Here is a 21,997-nt window from a genome sequence, read left to right on the forward strand (position 1 = left end):
GCAATGAATAGCTAGCTGATGCAGTGGACTTGCTTTACATGCCATTATTGGAGTCAAGAATAGTCTTATTCTGTATAGAAACACATTTAACAAAGAAAAAACACCTTTGGTTCACTCCGAGAGGCTGCTGCGTTTATACCTGCCACCGTTTTTCTGGAAGATACCTGACAGATATGTTGACAGACATCTGTAAGAATAATAGGATTGTAATGGTAGGTTATACCAATTTCCCTAAGACAATATTTTAAATGTGCCATGGGAAGTTTTCTCAAACAACATGTTAATGGATCTAATAAAGAGCAACACCTGATCATCTGCTGGAAAATGAGGCTGGACGACTGACACAGGAGCTCTTTGGGGCCTGTGTGTGTAAAATTATATTAAATCTAAAATACTTATGAAAAAAGGAAGAAGTGATCCACAAATTAAAATCCTTAATTTGGAACAAAGCAAATGAGTCGTGATTCCTTGGTCCAGGTACGAATCACCAAATAGGACTTACTGGTGGCTTTCAAGCATGTCAAGGTAGATAAATCAATAACCTAACTAAGCACATCGCGCACACAATGCTGGAGGAACTCAGCAGGCCAGGCAGCATTTTCTGAGCGTTGCTTGGATTTCAAGCATCTGCAGATTTTCTCTTGTTTGCTAACTAAGTGCATCATTATTGAAAGCTAGGGAGGAAATTGTGAATCCCACACAGAAATATTCGCATCATGTGGGAGTCCTGAGAGAATAGAGAGTGACTAATGATGTGCTTTGATTTAAGAAAGGCTGCAAGGACAAACCAGTGAACCACAGACCAGTGATGTTAACATCAGTGTTGGGAAAGTTACTGGAGGGGAGTCTGAGGGATAAGGTCTACTTGGAAAGGTAAAGACTAGTTGGGGTTGTCATCATGGCTTTGTGCTTGGGAACTAGTCTCACAAATTTGAGGTTTTTTTTTTTGAAGATGAAGCAAAGAATATTGAGGGCAGAGCAGTAGACGTTATCTACATGGATTTTTAGCAAGGCCTTTGACAAAATCTTGCATGGTAGGCTAGTGTGGAAGGTTAGATCACATGAGCTAGCCAATTGTATAGAAAATTGGCTTGGTGGAAGGAGACAGGGTGGCAGTCGGAGGTATATGACCATAGGGATTGGGTGCTGGACCATTGTTGTTTGTATCTGTATTAACAATTTGGATGATAACATGTTGGTAAGTTTGTGGATGACACCAAAATTGGCGGTGTAGTAAATGGTGAAGAAGGCGAGTTTAAAATTTACAGAAGGTGGGCCAAGGAAGAGCTCAGAGGTGAAATGTCATATTTTGCCAGGACTTGTACAATAAATGGGGGGGTTTTGAGGAAGATTGTTGAACAGACATACCTAAGAGTATAGGTACAAATTTTCCTGGAGGTGATGACATAAGCAGTCAAGATAGTGGATAAGACTTTTGGCAGACTTGCATTCTTGGTCACATCATTAAGTACAGGAGATAGGGTGTTATGTTGCAACTGCACAAATCGTGCTGAGGCCACATTTAGAAATTGTGTGTAGTTCTTGTCGCGCAGCTATAGTTGGGTTGTCATTAAGATGGAAAGGGTGCAGCCAAGCTTCACAAAGACGTTACTGAGATTGGAGGGCTTGAGTTATAAGGTCAGGCTGGGATATCTTACCTGAAATGTGGGAGACTGAGGGGTGACCTTGTAGAACTTTATAAGATCACGAGTGAATGGATAGATGAGGTGAATGCACAAAGTCTTTCTCCAGAGGTAGAAATGTATAAAAATAGAAGATATAGATTTAAAATGGGAGTGAGGAAATGTGGGGAAATATTTAAATGGGACCTGAAGGTAAGCTTTTCTGCACATAATTGTGATTACATGGAACAAGCTTCCAGAGGAAGCGGTAGAGAAGGGTACAGTGACAATGTTTGAAAGGTATTTCATCAGGAATATGGGCAGGAAAAGGGTCAACACAGGCAAATGAAACCAGGTTGGATAGGCATCTTGGTTAGCATGAATGCATTGGTCTGAAAGATCCTTTTCCATGTTGTAATTTCGCCTCTGCAATAACTTAGTTATTTTTGGATATCGTGCATCAACTGATGTGGTACCATAAGGAGCAGTGCTTGCCTCCGTGTATTCAGAATGAGGTTCACTGTCCCTGATGTATATTGTGAAATTTATTTTGTAGCAGCAATATGATGTAAGATTTTTTTTAAAAAAATAGTATGTTACAATATTTTTAAAAATTGCAAAAGTGCAATTAATATGCAAGGTAATGTTTGTGGACCATTCAAGGAATGGTAAACTGTCTACTTCCCAAGTTCCTCTAGCAATTATTCATTTATTCCCTATCCCAGCATCTTCAAGCTTTTGTGCCTCAGGGCACATTGCCTCTTGTTTTGGTCTCCTTAATTGATGGATATTATTTAAGATAGTGGATAATTTTCTAGAAACAAAACGCGTCAAGGGATATGAAGATGATCAGGCATGATTGTATCAAATGGCAGAGTAAGTTTGAAAGCAAATTGGTCCTGTGTTAGTGCCAAAGCTGTGAAATGTTATCTCTTGTAGTAATCACCCTTATCCCACCATTCTTTGTGCAACGACCTGTCGAATGCCATTTGGAAACCCAAATACATTACACCAGGGGTCCCCAACCTTTTTTGCACTGCGGACCGGTTTAATATTGACAATATTCTTGCGGACCGGGGGTGAGGGATGGGTAGGGTTGCCAACGGACAAGAGTAGCAGTCGAATACGTTGTGTTAACCCCGAGAAAGACTGCCATGACCATGAAGCCTTGTGCGGACACCTGTGTGTGCATGCGTGTACGTGTGCACATGTAGAAAATTTTTTTTTTTCTACAGATCGTTTTTGGCAATTCTGTTCGGGCACATATTTTCCCCATATGAACATATAAAATCATTGCAACACACCAATATCGCTGAATCAGTGGGAGCCCTGGGCTTGTTTCCCTGCAACGAGACGGTGCCATCGAGGGGTGATGGGAGACAGCGATACTCGAAGGGGGTTCCTTATGTCCAATCTATTCCGCAATTTAGTATTCATTGCAGAAAACTCCACTTCGCAGCAGAAATATGTTGGAAATGGAAGCAACGTTTTCAGTGCTTTTGTGGCTGTCACAGTATATTCAGCCTTGACTTTGATCCAGAATGCCGGCAGAGATGTTATGTCAAACATACTTTTCTGCCTGTCGTCATTTGCAAGCTCAAGGAGTTGATCTCCTTCCCGTGCTGACATGGATGATGCGTGGGTAATGACCTCGCGTGCGTTCAAGCTCAACAGTGGGTGTGACGGAATGAGGAAAGGTGCAGCTGACTCATATTGCCAAATCATATCATTTCCTCGCGGACGGTAGCACATGCTTTGCGGCCCGGTACCGGTCCACGGCCTAGTGGTTGGGGACCGCTGCGTTACACCAGTAAATCCTGTTTAATACATCCTAAAGATACTTGCAAATCTTTTGAACAAAATTTCCCTTCAAAAAGCCCCATTGTCTCACTTTGATTTACAATTTTCTAAAATTCCTTCTGTTATTTCTGCATGCTAACATATCACCTTCCTACTGGTCCTCAGTGTATACAGCCATTTAACTATAATTGTTGCAAATAGAATTAATTCTTTGGAATGAATCTTTTTGTAAGTGAAATTTGACAATTAATAATGTAGTAAATTTAAACACGATTCTTTTCAGACAGTAGAAAATCTCAAAATTCAGTTCTAACCTAAATAATTTAGTTGTTTCTTATTATTGGTCATACATTGGACATTAGTTGTTATTCACTCAAATTCAACATAGAACTACTCCGTTAATTTATTTTGACTGTAAATCTAATTGGAACAGCTTGCTTTCATACTAAAGGTTAGTATGCAGCTGCAAACAATTAAGCAAAAGTATTTTGGTCAACAGGCAGACCATAGCCTGAGGATCTTTTGAGGTGTAGACAAGAAGCCAGTCTGATCTCGTACTAGTTAACTTCCTAGCACTAGAAAAATTATTTTCCTGTATTTCAAAAATGGCTTTTAAACCTTCAGCACCATAAACCTAATCCTCTATTGATCAACAACCGGAGGCAAAAAAAAGGGAGGGAGTAAAGTTGGTGGACAAGTTGCCATAAGATACTTCGGTTAATTAACAGTTACCATTTCACTTGGAAATGATGCATAACACAGGTCCACTACAAAAATAATTATACACAAATTAATCATGTTAGTTTTACATTTGGTGGCCTCTTTATTAGGTACACCTGTTCATTAATGCAGGTTGTAATCAGCCAATCGTGGCAGCAACTCAATGCATAAAAGCGTGCAGACATGGTCAAGCGGTTCAATTGTTGTTCAGACCAAACATCAGAATGGGTAAGAAATGTGATCTAAGTGACTTTGACAGTGGAATGATTATTAGTACTAGGCAGAGTGGTTTGAGTATCTCAGAAACTGCTTATCTCCTGGGACTTTTACACATGGTAATCTCTAGAGTTTACAGAGAATGGTGCGAAAAACAAAAACAAAATCCAATAAGTGGCAGTTCTGTGGATGCCCTGTAAATTCTAAAGGAGAATGGCCAGACTTGTTCAAACTGACAGAAAGGTGACAGTAACTCAAATGGACTTGGAAGAGTGAGAGGTTTGCGTAGTTTCAGTGCTGGTGATTTGAATGAAGAGGGAAGATGCTGTGTAAACAGCTCAGGCCCTGGCAATGGACAACAGTAGGGTGGAAGAGTCAGCCGCTGCTTTGGTCAGGAAATATCTGAGCCACAAGGTACACAGAATGGTGTAGAGAGAGAAAACAGAGCTGAAAGGGAGAGTGAGCAAGGAAAAAAAGAGGAAAATCCTGGTGGGGGGGTCAGAGAAAGTGAGAAATGAGGGAGAGGCAGGGGGTTGGAGGAATTTGAAGAAGCCAAATGGGGTAGAATGTGGGGAAGAGTGAGAAAATGGAAGATATGAGGGCACAGCCCTGGGGAGGGTGGGGGTTGGAGAGAGGGGTACTGTCCTGTGCCAGGAAAAGGAGGGAGGGGACATGCCAAGGAATAAGGAAGCTAGAGAGGGCTGGGGGAAGGGGAATTGGAAGGGGTGGCTGTGAGGGAGAGGAGAGTCAGAGAACATGGGTGGAGGGGTAGGAGGATTTTGGAGGCTGGGTGGGTGGTTGGGGATTGGGTGTTCAAGGGTGGTGAAGGGGTACGATGGAGTGCGGGGTGTGGGTAGAGGGAGTTTAAGGGGCTCTTGGGCAATGGGGAGTAAAGGGCGTTCCAGATGGAGTGGGGTGGGTTAGGGGAGTAGGTGAGGGGATAGGAAGTTCTGAAAGGGAGGTTTCTGGGAGTGGTAAGTAGATAAAGGGGAAGGAGGTTTTGGGAAAGTTGGGCAGTTGAAGGAGACAGGATTCTGGGAGGGGTGGAAAGGAGAGAATGGGTGGTAGTGTTGAAGTTGTCCAGGTAGGCGTGTGGGGAGGGAGTTGCTGGGGCTCAGTTAGAGATTAGGGGTAGTGGACTGCCCAAGGAGCTGGTGGGAGGGGCTCTGATGGACAGAATGGGAAGGCAGTGTCATGGTTAAGAGGGAGCCAAGTGCAAGTCTGGGATGGTTAGGTTGCCAGGGGTCAGGGTTTGTAATACAATGGGTTTTGGTTGCAGGATTGAGATTAGGAACAAATTGACAGTGATAAGGATGAGTTAGGGATAGAGTAATTGGAGAGAATCAGTGTGTGCACAGAATGAAAGAACATTTCAAATGTCAATAGAGTAGAAGCTCTTGGTTGTTCTTGCATACAAATCATTGAATATTAATGTGTAGATACTGCAAGTAAGAAAAACAAATGGTCCCTCTGAGAGAATTTAATTATTAGCATAAAGTTGTTTTACTGGTATTGTGCCCTAGTTGGGGTGCACTTGGAAAATTATGTTCTGGTCTGCTCTTCCTAAATAAAAGAAACATAATGATGCTTCTCCTGTTTAATTTACAGGACAGGGAACTATCCTAATGAGAAATTAAGTAACTTGGCCCAGTACACTCTCAAATATAGAGAAATGAGACCTAATCTCACTGAGGCATGAAAATTTGCTGATGTCTGACCATGCAGTTGGTTATTCTGGTTGGGGTGTTTCATACAGAAGGCAGGAGAATGGAGTTGAGAGGAATAATAAATCAGGCATGATGAAATGGCAGAGCAGACTCGATGGGCCGAATGGCCTATTTCAGCTCCTGTGTCTTAGGGTCTTACAACCATATGTTACAACAGTGGTGTGCAGAAGTGCATGTCTGAGCGCACAACAAGCTGAACCTAGAGGAGGATGGCCTACAGCAGCAGAAGACCACAAACATTCTCAGTGGACTCTGATTGTATATATAGAATATAATGCAGTATAATGTGATCTTTGTCATCTATTAATACCAATATTATTAATAATTTTCTCTTCAGTTGGTGTATGAATTTTTCTTGAGGTTTCTGGAGTCTGCTGATTTTCAACCAAATATAGCAAAGAAGTACATTGACCAGAAATTTGTAATGCAGGTAAGAGAAATAATGCACCAAGCTTATTTTATTTTTTTTATTCGTCCTGAATGGCTTTCTAGTTGGCGTCTCTTAATTTTTGTGGTATTAAAGTTTTGCTAAACAAATTGGATCATCATGATCAGCATTATTTTCCATAATTTTTAGTGCTGATTCATGGTGGTTATCAGAACAAGATAAAATAATTTTTATGTATCAGCTCTACGGGGCTGTAGTCTGAACTTGTATCAAACCTGTTAATGGGGTCTATAGATGCAAGGTGTGAATGATCGCTGTAGCAATGCCTGAAGTGTGTTGTCAGGTCACATTGCCAATAAGCAAATTTAACAAGTTGACAGCAAATGTTAGGATATGATGTATTGACTAGAATTTTCTCATTTTTTAAATTTAAGTTTGAAGCTATAAAAAGGACTTGTAATGTTTGCCTACAGCACTACATTTTAAAAAAAGTTCATTTATTTAGGTTCTTTGAGAAGACTTATTAACAGATTCCGGAATAGATGCACGTTTGTTTTTCTGTATTATGCTTTAAGAGCCTCCAAGCAGTTTGGGCATCACAAATGATTATTATATTAGAAAATGAGCTGGTGGTTTTGAAAATAGCAGATTTGAGTCTCATTCTTTCCTTTTCCATAATTATTTGTATACCCCACAATTCTTTAAAACCCACCTATAACAAATGATTATGATACGATTATTTTTACTGCCTAATGAAGCAGCAAATGGTATTTTACAGCCTGAGAGCAAGATGTGACATTGCAAGAGCATGTGAAATCGGATGATGTGTTTTGAAATCCTTGCAGATCTGGTGTGCATACCAGTTGGCATTGGCCTCACTTTGCTTATGTTTTTGTGTCATTTGTGAGTGAGCACTGGATATTTAGTGATAATAGTAAATAAATGTAATTCAGTGACTTAGTGAATATTTTTCATTTGTCTTTTTAAATTTTAATTACCTTGGAAAAGGTTTTCTTAAATGCTTCATTTATTTCCGTCTGTGTCTGTTATACTTAGTAAAACAATGAATACACATAAATCAGTAACAGGACTCATCCTTTTTCCTTAAAATCTATAATTATTGTTACTAATTCATTAATGAAGTCTGCTCAATATCAATGTAGCACTCGAAAAAATGACTTAGAATTTTATTGCCAATTTAGCTGAAAAAGGTTTACTACCTCTGTATGTAGCATCTACCAGCTCAGTTTGAGTAAAGGCATGGTCTCAGAACATTTATTTAGAAGCGTATTGCAATAAATCTTGTAAAATATTACGAGATACTTGATAAGAATGGCTTGGAGAGGTCTTAATGAACTCCTGTAATCTTTTATTCTGCCTTGCTAGTCTATTCAACATTGGAAAATATTTTTTGATCAACTACTTATTAAGGAAGTTAAAGTGCTTTCATGTGCCCAGAGATCCAAATCCTATAAGCCCACTCTAGGTTAAATGGGCAATGGTCTTACTGAGTTCTAAGAATGCTTTTTTAAACTTAATTAAAGGACATCAGAGATACTGTTTACTTTTGCCAAACAGATTGCTCTACAATAGAAATTCTCACTCTTATCTAGCCAGGAAGGTGCTCAATAACGTTTAATACATCTTCCCCCATTTCAACAGCTATTAGAACTGTTTGACAGTGAAGATCCACGTGAAAGAGATTTTTTGAAAACAACCCTTCATCGCATCTATGGAAAATTCTTGGGCCTGCGGGCTTATATCCGAAAACAAATCAATAATATATTTTATAGGTACGTGTTTAAAAAGTAATTATCAATTTGGATGTTTTTAATTGATGTGGAATCTAGTGTGTTGTAATAGAGATGGTGGTACCATCACCCAGACCTGTCAAATAAATGGGTGCAGGTTTTGATAGTGCTGTTGTTGGTGGGTGCATCCAAAGTCTTCCAGTTGTATAAAAAGCACTTCAGAATTGCAAAGAAGTGCTTGAGTTTCTCAAAGCACACCTTCAACAGTACTATACAGGACATGCCTGTTCCGCATTCATGCACCCTAAATATTTTTCCACCATGTTGTCGTCAAGGTAAAATATTCCCAGCATTTGCACACCAAGATTTCAGCAGCCATTCCCAAGCGCAGGTCAGTGAAGTAATTCTCAGCTTGCACACCAGCTATTGAATTATTAGTGAAGTAAGTTTAACTATTGTAAGCACGCTGTACTTTTATTCTGATTAAGCGCCTGCAGAGACTATTCAATTCTCTTATCATTGAGGCAAAGCATGTAGATGTTCAATGCAAAACAAGTGAGAAATTACTTTGAAAAGGGCAATTAGAAGAGAAAAAAGAAACAAATTCAATCAGTTTGCAATTTACTATTTCATTTTAAAATTTTAACAGCTTGCTTTTAAGATAATCATGTTGACAATTTGGGTCTGCGTTCTACCATGGACATTTCCTCTGTTTTCTCCACCCCACTTCTGCATCACCTGTTCTTCACTTCTCCAGTTCTGTTGAAGAGTACTTGATCTAAAGTTTTAGCTCTTTCCCGATGGATGTTGCTTGATCTGCAAACATATTGTGATTGTCTGCTGTTATTGAACAATAACTATTTATAGTTTGGTGACTTACCTTGTCATAACAACAACCTCTCACTCGACCAAGGAAATAAATATAGACTTCAGGTTAAGAAAACCAGAGGTCCATAATGCAGTCTCATTGTAGAATCAGAGATGGAGAGTGTTAGCAACATTAAATTCCTAGAGGTGCTATTATTTCATAGGACTTGTATTGGGCCCAGCACACGTGCAATTATGAAGAAAGCACGGCAGCACCTCCACTTCCTTAGGAGTTGGCGGACATCTAAAAGTTTGACAAACTAGTACAGATATGTAGTGGAGAGTACATTAACTGGCTGCATCACAGTCTGGTATGAAAACACCCAATACATTTGAATGGAAAATTCAATAAAAAAAAATAGTAAATACAGCTCAGTCCATCATGGGTAAAGCTCTTCCAAGCATTGAGAGTTATTTTTCTGAAATTTAAGGTGTTTTAATGGATTGGATTGTGCTTAACAAGCTCTCTTGTCATTCTGTATGGTAACCTCATTGCCACACTTACCTCCTGCAGTCACCTACTGTCTTCTGCAAAGCGTAGTGAGCAACTAGGCTGCAAACAATGGAAAGTTTGGCCCAGCCCACAGACAGTTTTGATGATCTTTTGACATTTTATAATCTCATGACCTTTTCATTGCTTCGAAATGTCTCACTATTAAGTGAGACATGAAGATTTTTAAATTAATTTGTAAATGAACCCATTTAATGATTGAAAGTAACAACAATAAGATATTTAACACAAAACCCTGTTATATAAGGAAAACAAATCTATCATGAGGGAAAAACTAAGTTCTAAATGAAAGTAAGCAATCCATGCAAATGCGTGGGTGGGGTTAAGCTGAGGGGCACGTTTGGAGTGTATCTAGCCTCTTGCATCAGCAAATAACGAAGCCCTTGCCCTGGACCCATGGTATGTCTACAGAAGAGTCAGGTGCTTGTGCATTATGCTACCTTCCTAATTTGGTATCAAGCACCCTGGAACTAGTGCGCAAAGCTGTGCATTCCAGCCCATACACTTTGTTTTGTACCATATTAGATTTACCTCAATCTCTGGGTTGGAAATGGAAGTTCTATGAGCACTCAGTAACCATGCTTGCATAATTCAGCATTATTCTGCTTTTGGATTTAGTTGATTAATGCTTTAAGTAACCATAAAGCTATTTATAATCACTTCTTTATCCTAGGTTTATTTATGAAACAGAACACCACAATGGTATCGCGGAACTGTTGGAGATTTTGGGAAGGTGAGTGGTTGCTATTTTTGTAAGTGCTTTGGAGATCTAAGATTTTTGTTGTTGGGATGGCCATGAATTTCACATTTTGAAATAGTAATATTTTGGAACTGCAATATTATCACCATTGCACTGTGGAACAGTGCATGGTTTAGCCATTCTGATCTGAGCAGATTTTTAAATAGGTCTGTGGTATATGTAGAGGAAGTGTAACTAGGTTGCAGGTACTGTTTCAGTTCCATGTGGTAACTCATTTGATGCGTCTTGTGATGGTTTTATTACTCCAGTGGGTGTTTGCACTTACAAAAATCATGTTCTACATTCTGTGCTAGTACAGATAAGATCTTAAAAATAATATGAACAAAATTGATTAAAAGCTTCAAGTAATTATATTTAATCCAGAATTATCCAGGATCTGTGAGGCTCATCGTTTTCTCAGAAAACTCTCAATCTTGTGTTCTGAGTGATTTTAGATCGTGCAAGTTTTTAAACCTGTAAAGTCCTCCATTTCAAGTGGAAGATGAATCTTTCAAGGTTCATAGGGTATTTCAAAACCAAATTTCCTAACATTTCAACAATGCTTTTCTTAAATGTGTATGTGTACTTTCGTTAGGAAATAATAGGGTGTAACTGGGGTTCTTTTTTTTTGGTGGGGGGGGTGAATTGGTCTTTTGCCTTTATGGTTTTTCTTACTGTTTAGAAAAATTAATTAATTTCAGACCCTTTTTTTTTAAAAGACAAATCTTAAAAGTTTTGCTTAAGGGCATTAGATATGTTCAGATTTTTTGAGCAATGTTACTTAAGGTGTTGCATTCTTCATAATCTGTCAATTGTTATAATAATTCATTCTGCTCTGATCATATAATATGTATTTAAAACTAATCTTCAGATATTTTAGAGCTTCCATTAAGTCTTTATTTCTTGTCATGCATGCAAGGAATTGCGTATCATTTTCAAAATACTGTTAGATGTACCTGCAGTTGTGGAAAGTATATGGCAAAGTCTTGCTGAAAGGGCTCATTGCAAAACATTTCACCAATAGGACCAGTAGTCCTGACGAAGGGTCTCGGCCTGAAACGTCGACTGCACCTCTTCCTAGAGATGCTGCCTGGCCTGCTGCGTTCACCAGCAACTTTTATGTGTGTTGCTTGAATTTCCAGCATCTGCAGAATTCCTGTTGTTTGTCACCAGTAGGTTCATCTGCTTTGTTCAGAATCATCCACATTTCCACCATTGCCCAAACAAATGCAGTAACGACATTGCACTCTCCCTCATGGTTTCTTTTTGTAGCCTGTCCTGCTTCAGATGCTAAGGCTGAATCTTGATTCTGTGTTATGCTATTTGGGTGCTTTGAAATTTGATAGGTAATTTTGCCAACAAGTAATCTTTGAAATTTATAAGTTTGGCCATGTTTACGGAGGATACAAAGATCGGAGGAGGGGCAGATAGTTTTGAGGAAGCAAGGCTGCACAAGGGCTCAGACAGATTAGGAGAATGGCCAAAGAAGTGGCAGATGGAATATCGTCTTGGGAAGTATATGGTCATGCACCTTGGTAGAAGGAGTAAAAGCGTTGACTTTTCTGAACGGGAAGAGAATTCAAAAATCTGAGGTGCAAAGGGACTTGGGAGTCTACATGCAGGATTCCCTAAAGATTAATGTGCAGGTTGAGTCAGTGGGGAGGAAGGCAAATGGAATGTTAGCACTCATTTCGAGAGGACTAAAATATAAAAGCAAGGATGTAATGCTGAGGCTTTATAAGGCACTTCAGAGGCCTCACTTGGGGTATCGTGAGCAGTTTTGGGCCTCGTCTCTAAGAAAGGATGAGAAAAGGTTCACGAAAATGATTATGGAAATGAAAGAACATTTAAGGAGTGTTTGATGACTGGGCCTGTACTCACTGGAGTTTAGAAAAGTGAGGGGGATCTCATTGAAACCTATTGAATATTTAAAAAGCCTATATAGAGTGGTCCTACACTCTCCCACTGTAGGAAATATTCTGTTCATGTTCAGAGAGTACAGTCTTAGAATAAAAATGATTGGTGGGCAAGAACAAGACAGATAGAATATAATCTGAAAAAATGCAAGATCTTCCACTTTGATATACGTAATCAATGCAGAACATTTGTTAAATGGCAAGAGACTGACAGCAACAATTACACTATCAAATAGCATTCAGGGGAATTGTCTTAGCCAGGGGTGGCGAATCTGTGGAATTCATTGTGACAGATGTCTGTGTAGGCTAAGTCGGGTATATTTAAAGCAGAGGTTCTTGATTAATAAGAGTGTTAGAAGTTACAGGGCGAATGCAGAAGAATAAGGTTGCGAGGGATAATGAATTAGTCACAAGGGAATGGCAGAGCAGACCCAATGGGCTGCATTGTCTAATTCTTGTAGTGATAAGTAGAATGGATGAGGAGGAACTAGTGACTGTGGTTAGTTTCTGGAAAGCTTTTAATAAGGTCACACCAAAAAAAAATTATTTAACAAGGTTGGAGCACATGGAATTGATGATACTCAACTGACGATGGGATTGGTAATTGTATAGAAAGCAATGAATGGATCAGTCTTATGTTGGCAAGCTTGTAGGTCCCATGGGAATTGGTGTTTGAGGCTCCAGCTATTCACAATCTCAGTGATTTGACTATCATATTTCCAAGTTTGTTGATAGTAAACTAGGTGAGACTGTAAGTGGAAAAGATTCTTCAAAGTAATATAGGAAACCTGATTGGTGGGCAAGAACAAGACAGATAGAATATAATCTGAAAAAATGCAAGATCTTCCACTTTGATATACGTAATCAATGCAGAACATTTGTTAAATGGCAAGAGACTGACAGCAACAATTACACACAGGTGCCTTGGAAGTGCCATGAATATTCAGGAATGGCAGGTTTAATTTACAAGAAGAGATTAAGCAGGCTAGGAGGATATGAGGAGATCTCTTAAACTAGCATATTTCTTAAGTGGTTCTGTAGGCTAAATGGAGGGAGGATGTTTCTCCTGACTGAGAAGCCCACAGTCGTGGGGTACTGTTTGAGTATTAGCGCCAGTTCAGACTTGGATGAGGAAAATGATGTCACTCAGAGGGTGGCTAACTTTGTAATTCTTTACTCTGCTCGGCTGTAAAAATTCAGTCATCGTGTTCATTCCAAAGATCCAGTATGAATCATGATAGTGCTGTAAAAGGTAGAAGATCAGCCATGATCTTGATGAATTATAGAGTGACTTAGTAAGAAAGAGGAGTAGGCCATCTAGCCATCTGTCTTGTATTATGTTTTCTCTGCTTCTGAAAAATACCTTTCTTTGTTTGAAGACACTGCATTTTTCATGCATGTGAATTCTAAATAAGTGCTAGCAGATACAGTGTTCTAACTAGTGACAATAAACCAGCACCTTAAATAAAATACTTGGTGCTCCTTCATTATTGAAACTGTCATGGTTGGCTATTAAGGGAAGATTATTTCATGTAATAGTTATGAAGAGTTTTCAGTTAGTAAATAAGGTAATTATTTTTATCTACAGGAAAAGATTACTTGTATGCACTAATGTAAATATGTGAATATCAGGTAATTGCTGCCATCTGCTGTCCTTGCATACCTAAGTTGGTGCACTTGAGCCAATTGAACGATCTTCTGCTTTGCTGTCTCCAAGGGAGTTCAGTGAGGTTTGAAGTGGAGTTTGCAGCCTGGAGTCAGGGCATGAACCCATGATCAACTCCATTGCTTCTGTCCGGTTTAGACATTGAGCAAGATTGAAATCAATGAGGATAAGAGCAGAGGACAGGCGGGTGTTCAGTGCCACCAGCAGTCTTCCTCTCCCTCATTAGCTGCAGTCAGGAAAGTGTAGAGTCTTGGGATCCATGTTCCAAGGATTGATCAGAGAGGCTGCGGACCTGTTTTGGAGGGCTTTGAGGTTTATGTTGCATGTGTTTCTGGATTTTGGTTACTCTACGTTTGCTGTTTCTGAGCAGTTTGAACAGGGTGATCAGTGCAGACTCGGGAGCTTCGGCAAAGAATAACCCTGTGGTCTGCAGTGGGCTAGCAGCATGACACTGAACTGAACTAAACTTAAACCTTGCAACATGGATCCCAGTGGTGTGAGTCCTAACACTTCTGTATCACCTTATTGATGGCAGCAGTGAGAAGAGAGCATGACCCGGGTGGTGGAGGTCCCTGATAATGGATGCTGCTTACCTGTGACAGTACTTGGTGGGAGAGCTTTACCTGTGATGGACTAGACCGTATTCACTACTACTTGTAGCATTTTCCATTAAAGAGCTTTCGTGTTTCCATACCAGGTTGTGATGCAGCTAGTCAATATACTCTCCACCATAGAACTACAAAAGTTTGTCAAAATTTTAGATGTCATGCTGAATCTTAACAGACTCCTAAAGAAGTAGAGGCGTTGCAGTACTTTCTTCGTAATTGCACTTATATGCTGAGCCGGTACAAGTCCTTTTGAAATGATGACACCGAGGAACTTAAAGTTGCTAACCCTCTCCGCCTCTGATCTTCCAGTGAGAACTGGCTCATGGGCTTGTGGATTCCTCCTCGTGAAGTCAGTAACCAGCTGCTTGGTCTTGCTGACATTGAGTAAAAGGTTGTTGTTGTGGCACCACTCAACCATTAAATAATCTAATATTCTCTACTTGAGCAACATCACCAGAAAAATAAGTGATTTTGTAGCTTTCTGAACATTCATATCCTACAGGAAAGATCTCACTCTAGATTTTTTTTGGGGGGGGGGGGAGCAGTTAGATGTTTCAAGCACAAGTGCTTTCCCATTGTTGTCAGTCTAGAAACCAGACTTATAATTTTGTTGTGATATTAAAAGGAGAAATATAATCTGAAGATAACAACAGTCTTTACTCTGGGAAAGGGGAACTAAAAATTGAGCATATTTGCACATGACATCCAAGGCCATCAAAGTTTGCAGCATGATCTTTACTAGCTGGGAAAATAGATTGAAAAATGGCAGGTGAAATTTAACACAGGCAAGTGTTAAGGTGTTGCACTTTAAGTGGACAAACCAGGGTATCACATATACAGTGAATAGTAACGTTGTGCGGTGGAATAAAGAGACCTGGGAAAACAGATCTGTAATTTCTAGAAAGTGGCATCATGGGTAAATAGTGTAAATTTTATCAATTTATATTTTACTACACTGAGGTAGTGAAATTATTTTACAGTCCTTTCAAACTCCTAGCTCCTATCTTCCCTTCTCTACTAAAATATGTGCTTAGTGCAAATTATGTTTGTCATATAAATCTGGCAGAAGAATTAAATGCCTGAGTACTTTTATTCATGCTGTCTGATTTTTATTAGAAACAAGTTCAAAAATCTTAAGTTCATGACTCCTGCTGAAGGGTTTCGGCCTGAAACATTACTTACTTTTTTCCATAGATGCTGTCTGGCCTGCTGAGTTCCTCCAGCATTCTGTGTGTGTTGCTCAGATTTCCAACATCTGCAGATTTTCTCTTGTTTCAGTTCATGATAGCTTCTTGAGCCATCTCACTTAAAAGAGCATGCTGGACCAAGTAGTTGTTTTATTTTGTTGATGTATGAAGTAACTACCTGCACAGCCTTTTATCCTTACTGAGTTCTGTGCCTTTTCTGTTCATTTGTAAAACAATTAGAATTGTCTGGAATGGTGAGCATTATCTTTGCCCCAAACAACAGTAGTAGGTGAAAATATAAACAGCTGAACTGGTTTTGTAGCTGTTCTTGAATTTCAGTACTGATGGGACTTGCATTTTGTGTCCAACTTTTTCTCCATTTTCATTGGAACAGCCTAATTATTACTTGATTTTGAGAAATTCCACAGGCAATCTAGTAATAAGCAGCTCTTTTTGTTTCAACTAGTCAAAGTCAAATTGTTCAATTAATTGATATTTTTTTCTTTTTCTTTTCAGTATAATTAATGGATTTGCTTTGCCATTAAAAGAAGAGCATAAAGTTTTCCTTCTGAAAGTATTACTACCACTTCACAAAGTAAAATCTCTTAGTGTCTATCATCCACAGGTAATTTGAAATTTAGATGATTACTCAAATATAGATGTTTTTAAATATGAGGCAGTAATATATTAAGTCATTAATTCCACATTGGATTAACACACAAACAAATCAGTTTATTTATTCTGGCAAGTTATATAGTGCAATATGTTGTGTAATGTTGCATTAACCTGTTTTTCTATGAAAGTATGAGAAAGAACCTGTTAATATTGATTCCTAAATGCAACCATGACACCATTTTTTTAATCTTACTCTTCACGGTAGCTGTGTGCATGCAATTGCCTATTGAACCTACCATTTGTGATTTTTTTTATAGCTTTTTTTATTTTGTTATATTTTGTTTATGTAATGCCTGAGGATTTTAGACAGTACTATTCTACACGATAGTGTAGCAATTTACGCAACGCCATTACAGCGGCAGCAACCCAGGGTCAATTCTGCCGCTGTCTTTCAAGTTTATAATTTGATTAATTGTTTCTTTCACAACCTTTAACCAAATTTCAGAAAAAAATTCTTTATTTGAGTTTGTACACTCTCCCTGTGACCACATGGGTTTGCTCCAGTTTTCTCCTGAATTCCAGATACCTGCAGATTCGTAGGTTACTTGGTCACACCTAGAATAATTCATCATCCCTTATCAATTAGCTGTTAGTTTGCTACTAGTAGTTTGCTATCAGTGGGCACGTGGCCAAGTGGTTAAGTCATTGGACTAGCTACCTGAAGGTCGTGAGTTCAAGCCCCAGCCAAGGGAACATGTTGTGTCCCTGAGCAAGGCACTTAATGATACATTGCTCTGCGACGACACTGACGCCAAGCTGTATGGGTCCTAATGCGCTTCCCTTGGACAACATTGGTGAGGAGTGTTGTGGAGAGGGGAGACTTGCAGCATGGGCAACTGCTAGTCTTCCATACAACCTTGCCCAGGTCTGTGCCCTTGAGAGTGAAGACTTCCCAGGCACAGATTCATGGTCTCGCAAGACTAACGGACTAGTTAGCTAACAAATTTGAAAATCTTTACAACCGAAAAATATGAAAAAAGAAAAATTGTTCACAACAAATGAAAGGATTTTTTTCTGAAATTTGGTTAAATGCTATGAAAGAAACTTAACTTGCTGAAGTGTTCCATGAACCAAATTATAACTATTACTAACTAATAAAAATTATATCATTTAAAAAATACCACCACTTATAAAATGGTCATTGTAAATTGTCTCACAATTAGGTTGGGGTTAAATCGGAGTTGTTGGAGGTTGCTGGGCAGTGTGGCTTGAAGGGCCTATTCTGTGCTGTATCTCTTAAGTAAAATAAAATAATAATGAAGCTAGTGCTTTACACACAATCCTTTGAAGATTTACTGAATTTTATGGTGCTAATGCAGCTCTTTATGTGCCTCAAACTAACAAAAATTGACACTCATTTCAAATTTAATAAGGCCAAGTCTTAAAGGTAATGAATCTTCATTTATTTGGTCATTACAAAAGTTTATCATGAATTGCACAAGCTCTCAATTGGCTGTACTACAATAATAAAGATTCCATTTATTCCTAAAGGAAAAAATAAATCTAGAAGAAATAATCTGCCTAGCTCACCTTTGTGTCCTCTTGGTTTCAGTTGCAGAATAGTTTGCTCTCACTTTTAGTTTGTAAATAGTTTGTTTTGTGCCCTGCTTGTGAAAGGGAAGAATTCAGTACAGTCGGCCCTCCTTATCCGTGAGGGATTGGTTCTGGGACCCCTCACGGATACCAAAAAACGTGGATGCTCAAGTCCCTCATTCAACCTGTCTCAATGCGGTGGATCTTAGGACCCTGCGGAACTTCAGACCTTATTTAACCTGTCACAGTGCGGTGGACATTAGAACCTGGTGGGGGAGCTCTGAATCTGCAGTGTTTCCGTTCACGAAAATAATCGCGATCACTATTGAAAATAAAGTGGAAATAATAAAGTAATCGGAAAGAGGTGAAACGCCATCGGTCACTGGAAAGCGTTAGGCTACGGTTGGTCAACAATCGGGACAGTTTTAAACGATAAAGTGAGAAAGGCCCTGTCCCAATGAAAACTACAATTATTACTAAGCAACGCAGTGGTTTAATTATTGGGTTTTGGGTTTTTGATCCTCCACGTCAACCCGGCACAGATGGAGAGCGCGCTCAGGAGCAGTCTGTCACTGGATCGAACTCGGGAACTTCCATTCCCGAGCCTGGTGCTGAAACATACATTTCTTAAGTGTGTTATATGCATAGAAAGGTAAAATGTATACTAAGACAAACATTTAACTAACTGACGCTAAGTAATACCAGATGTACCTGTTCCGACTTACTTAGTAAGAGAACTTCCGTTTTTTTTTAATCCCAATCCATGATAACCTACGCACATCCTTCTGTATATTTTATATCATCTCTAGATTACTTATACCTAATACAATGTAAATGCTATGTAAAATAGTTGTTATACTGCATTGTTTAGGGAATAATGACAAGAAAAAAAAGTCTGTACATGCTCGAACAAAAAGTGCTGGAAGAGCACTTCTGGGTTTTCTCGATTCACAGTTGGTTGAATTCATGTATGCGGAACTCGCGGATAAGGAGGGCTGACTGTAGCTCTGCTTTTCGCTGCACACTGTTACTCTAAATTACCTCGTCAAAAGTTTTACCACTATATTGTGTTACGTAACTGGCAACAATAAATATTAATTGAGACAGGTTTTATAAAAACAACCAAATATTTATTAAACACATATAAACGATAAGGGGAAAAAAAAGGAAAACTTTAACCGGAGGTTAACAGGTACACAGCCGTTCACCAACTCCACTCGGCTCTGATTCTTAAAGCGTTAAATGCGAAAACAGTTCTTAAAGCGATACAGTCAGATATAGTTCTTAAAGCGATAACTTTGAAAGTCCAACGGTTTTACACATTCAATTGGGAGAGACTTCTCTGGAGAAGGATTTCTTCACAGTTGCACCTTTACTGCTGGTTCTGTCTACAGGATTCATGATGCCGAAAATAAACAGTTTAAATCGACTGACTTTAACTTCCTTTAGTGAGAGAGAGCACCTTTTTGCATGAACTCATTGCCCTTTTGCAAGAGTTATCTCAATGCAGGTTCTCTCCAATGAGGACTCAATGAGGTTGATTCTTTATTAAACTGCCAAACGATGCCGACTTCTCTCGATCCTTCACTTCGATAAATTCTTCACTCTCCCTTCAAAACTGTCGGAATTGAGTAAATTGGCACTTCCAGCCACAAATTCCCAGTCCAATAATACAATATCTTGTAAGAGAACGCACCTTCCGTTTTAAAAATGAAACTGCCTCTCAAAAACAAACACGCAACAGGAACGGAGGCACAGTAAGTTCTACCTGGAAATCTACAAACTCAAAAACTAACTGCGTCACCTGGGTCAACCCTTATATAGTCACGGGGCACATGTCATCACGTGACCTCACATCGGTGGGGAAATCACATCAGGTGACCTCCAAAAGACCATTACATCATTCTCACAAAAAAAAACAGATCTCCTTGAGCATGTAACAATTGCACAGACAATACCTAATTCCACTCAGTAATCGAGACTGTGTAAGTTTCCTGCAATGGTTTGGCACTGATGGGCAATTTTTTTTTACCTTGTCATTTGAAGACCTTGAGTTGTCAGCAAAATTCAACAACTTCTTTTATTTTCTGTGTTGTATATCCGCACAGACATATAGTAAAACTTAAGCAATTTTGATTAGTTCCTCCTTTGGCAAAGATCATGGGAATTTCCATAGTTGATATCTATGATTTGCCATTAAATTTGGATGTGTAAAGATACTCTTGAACAACATTGCATTTGAATAAGAGTTTTTTCTGCAAAGTGAGGGAGCCTACTACACAAGCATTTAAGTTGTAAAGAGAAATATGTACATTGCTTTAACTTGGTTTTACTCTTTATTTAGTTGGCGTACTGTGTGGTGCAATTCCTAGAAAAAGACAGCACCCTTACGGAACCTGTGAGTTGACATTAATTATATGATCTCTGTTTATTTTACGTTTAAATGTTATAATAATTTTAGGGGAGGTCTAACTAATATTCCTTTTTGAAAGTGTCTTGTGGTTTTGTTTCAAGGTTTTGAATTCTCTTTTTGACTTCTTGAAAATATTCCAGTTAGACGTCCAAAAAGACAATATAAAGTATCTAAATTTAAAGTTAGATGGGAAAACTGTAAAGTGGTGTCTGCAAAAGAGCATTAGTTGACCGAGTGAAGAAAAGGAGGCAGGTGGAGAACAAAATAAGTGATTCATTATTTCAGAATGGTGAAAGATTCATAAATATTTGTGTTCATTTAGTTAAATATGTAGGCTCAGGTGGAGTAAAAACTTGCAGGTACATGAAGCAATTAAGGATATTTGAATTTTGCATATTGTTATGAGATCTTAAATGGAAATGTTAAAGTCTTGCCACTGTTGTGCAGGGCATTACTGAGATGATAATTGATGTACTACGTACAGTCTGTGTTGCAATAGGATGTACAGAATTTACAAGATTGATTCTTGGTAAGAGAACATGTTGACCTGTGAATGCTGATTGGAAGTTTGATCTATACCAACAAGAGGTTGGGTATCTCATGGAAACAAAAGTCTCTGAAAGGGATTGATAGAGGACAGAATACAGGCATTTCCTTGAGTTGAAGGATCTAGAACCTGAAGTTGGCTTTTTAAGAACACAATAAAATTACATTTTATGTGGTTGTAAATTTTTAGAATTCTCTACCTCAGGACTAAGGATGCAAGTCAATGATTGGAATCAGAATTGACATTTTTTTATAAGTACATTAGAGGATAGGTTGATGGTTTTGAGATTGATCTGAAGTACAGAATCAACTGTGATTATATAAAATGGTGGAGTAGGCTTAAGTGGATGAGGCCAGCTTTTTTTTGTACTCTCTCGTCTTTCTAGAGTTTATTTTTAGCAAATAACATAAGAAATAGGATCAGAAATAAGTCATGCTGATTCTGCTGTTCATCAGATTGTGGCTGGTGTATCCATTGATTCCCTTATGCTCATAAGATCTTCTGATGCCAGTTTTCTATGAACATAGTAACAGCATCCATGGTCAACTGGGGTAGAAAGTTCACCACAAGTAATAACACATTCTCCTCATCTCAGTACTAAACTATGTACTACTTATCGGTTTTGCTTTGATTGTCTCCAAGACACAACAAAATGCTTTTATTTGCATGCCATATAGAGAGATCATGCCAAGTATAATTGTGTTGGTAATACAAAGAAAACAATGCAAAATGCTTGTGTATAAAAGCACCTTGGTCTCTTTAAACATTATCACTATCCAACCTCTTACTATTTAACAAATATTCTGCTTTTCTGTCCACCGATGTAGTTGACCTGGTACTTTCCATAAGAGCAGAATCAGCCATTTGGCCCATCAGGTCTGCTCTGCCATTTTATCACGGCTGATCTATTTTTCTTAGCCCCAGTCTCCTGCCTTCTCCCCATATCCTTTCGTGCCCTGACTAATCAGGCATCTATCAACTACTTAAGTATACCCAATGTCATGGCCTCCACAACCACCTGTGACAACAAATTCCACCGACTCCCTGCTCCGGCTAAAAAAAAAATTCTCCTCATCTCCATTCTAAAAAGATGCCCCTCTATCTTGCGGCT

The 21,997-nt window shown here is 38.8% G+C and overlaps 1 protein-coding gene across 4 annotated transcripts in view; it reads left to right on the forward strand.

Annotated features, from left to right (window-relative positions):
- The window catches only part of LOC140204155 (serine/threonine-protein phosphatase 2A 56 kDa regulatory subunit gamma isoform), a 152,033-nt gene that overhangs the window by 85,551 nt on the left and 44,485 nt on the right, over positions 1–21,997 (forward strand). For all 4 annotated transcript variants that reach the window (XM_072270587.1, XM_072270596.1, XM_072270604.1 and 1 more), the window contains 5 exons: positions 6,423–6,515; positions 8,136–8,266; positions 10,276–10,335; positions 16,235–16,343; positions 20,271–20,324. In XM_072270587.1, the coding sequence (XP_072126688.1) occupies positions 6,423–6,515; positions 8,136–8,266; positions 10,276–10,335; positions 16,235–16,343; positions 20,271–20,324 (447 nt within the window). The remainder of the gene's footprint in view (positions 1–6,422; positions 6,516–8,135; positions 8,267–10,275; positions 10,336–16,234; positions 16,344–20,270; positions 20,325–21,997) is intronic.

The sequence above is a fragment of the Mobula birostris genome, chromosome 1, assembly GCF_030028105.1.
Source record: "Mobula birostris isolate sMobBir1 chromosome 1, sMobBir1.hap1, whole genome shotgun sequence".
Classification (NCBI taxonomy): Eukaryota; Metazoa; Chordata; class Chondrichthyes; order Myliobatiformes; family Myliobatidae; genus Mobula; species Mobula birostris.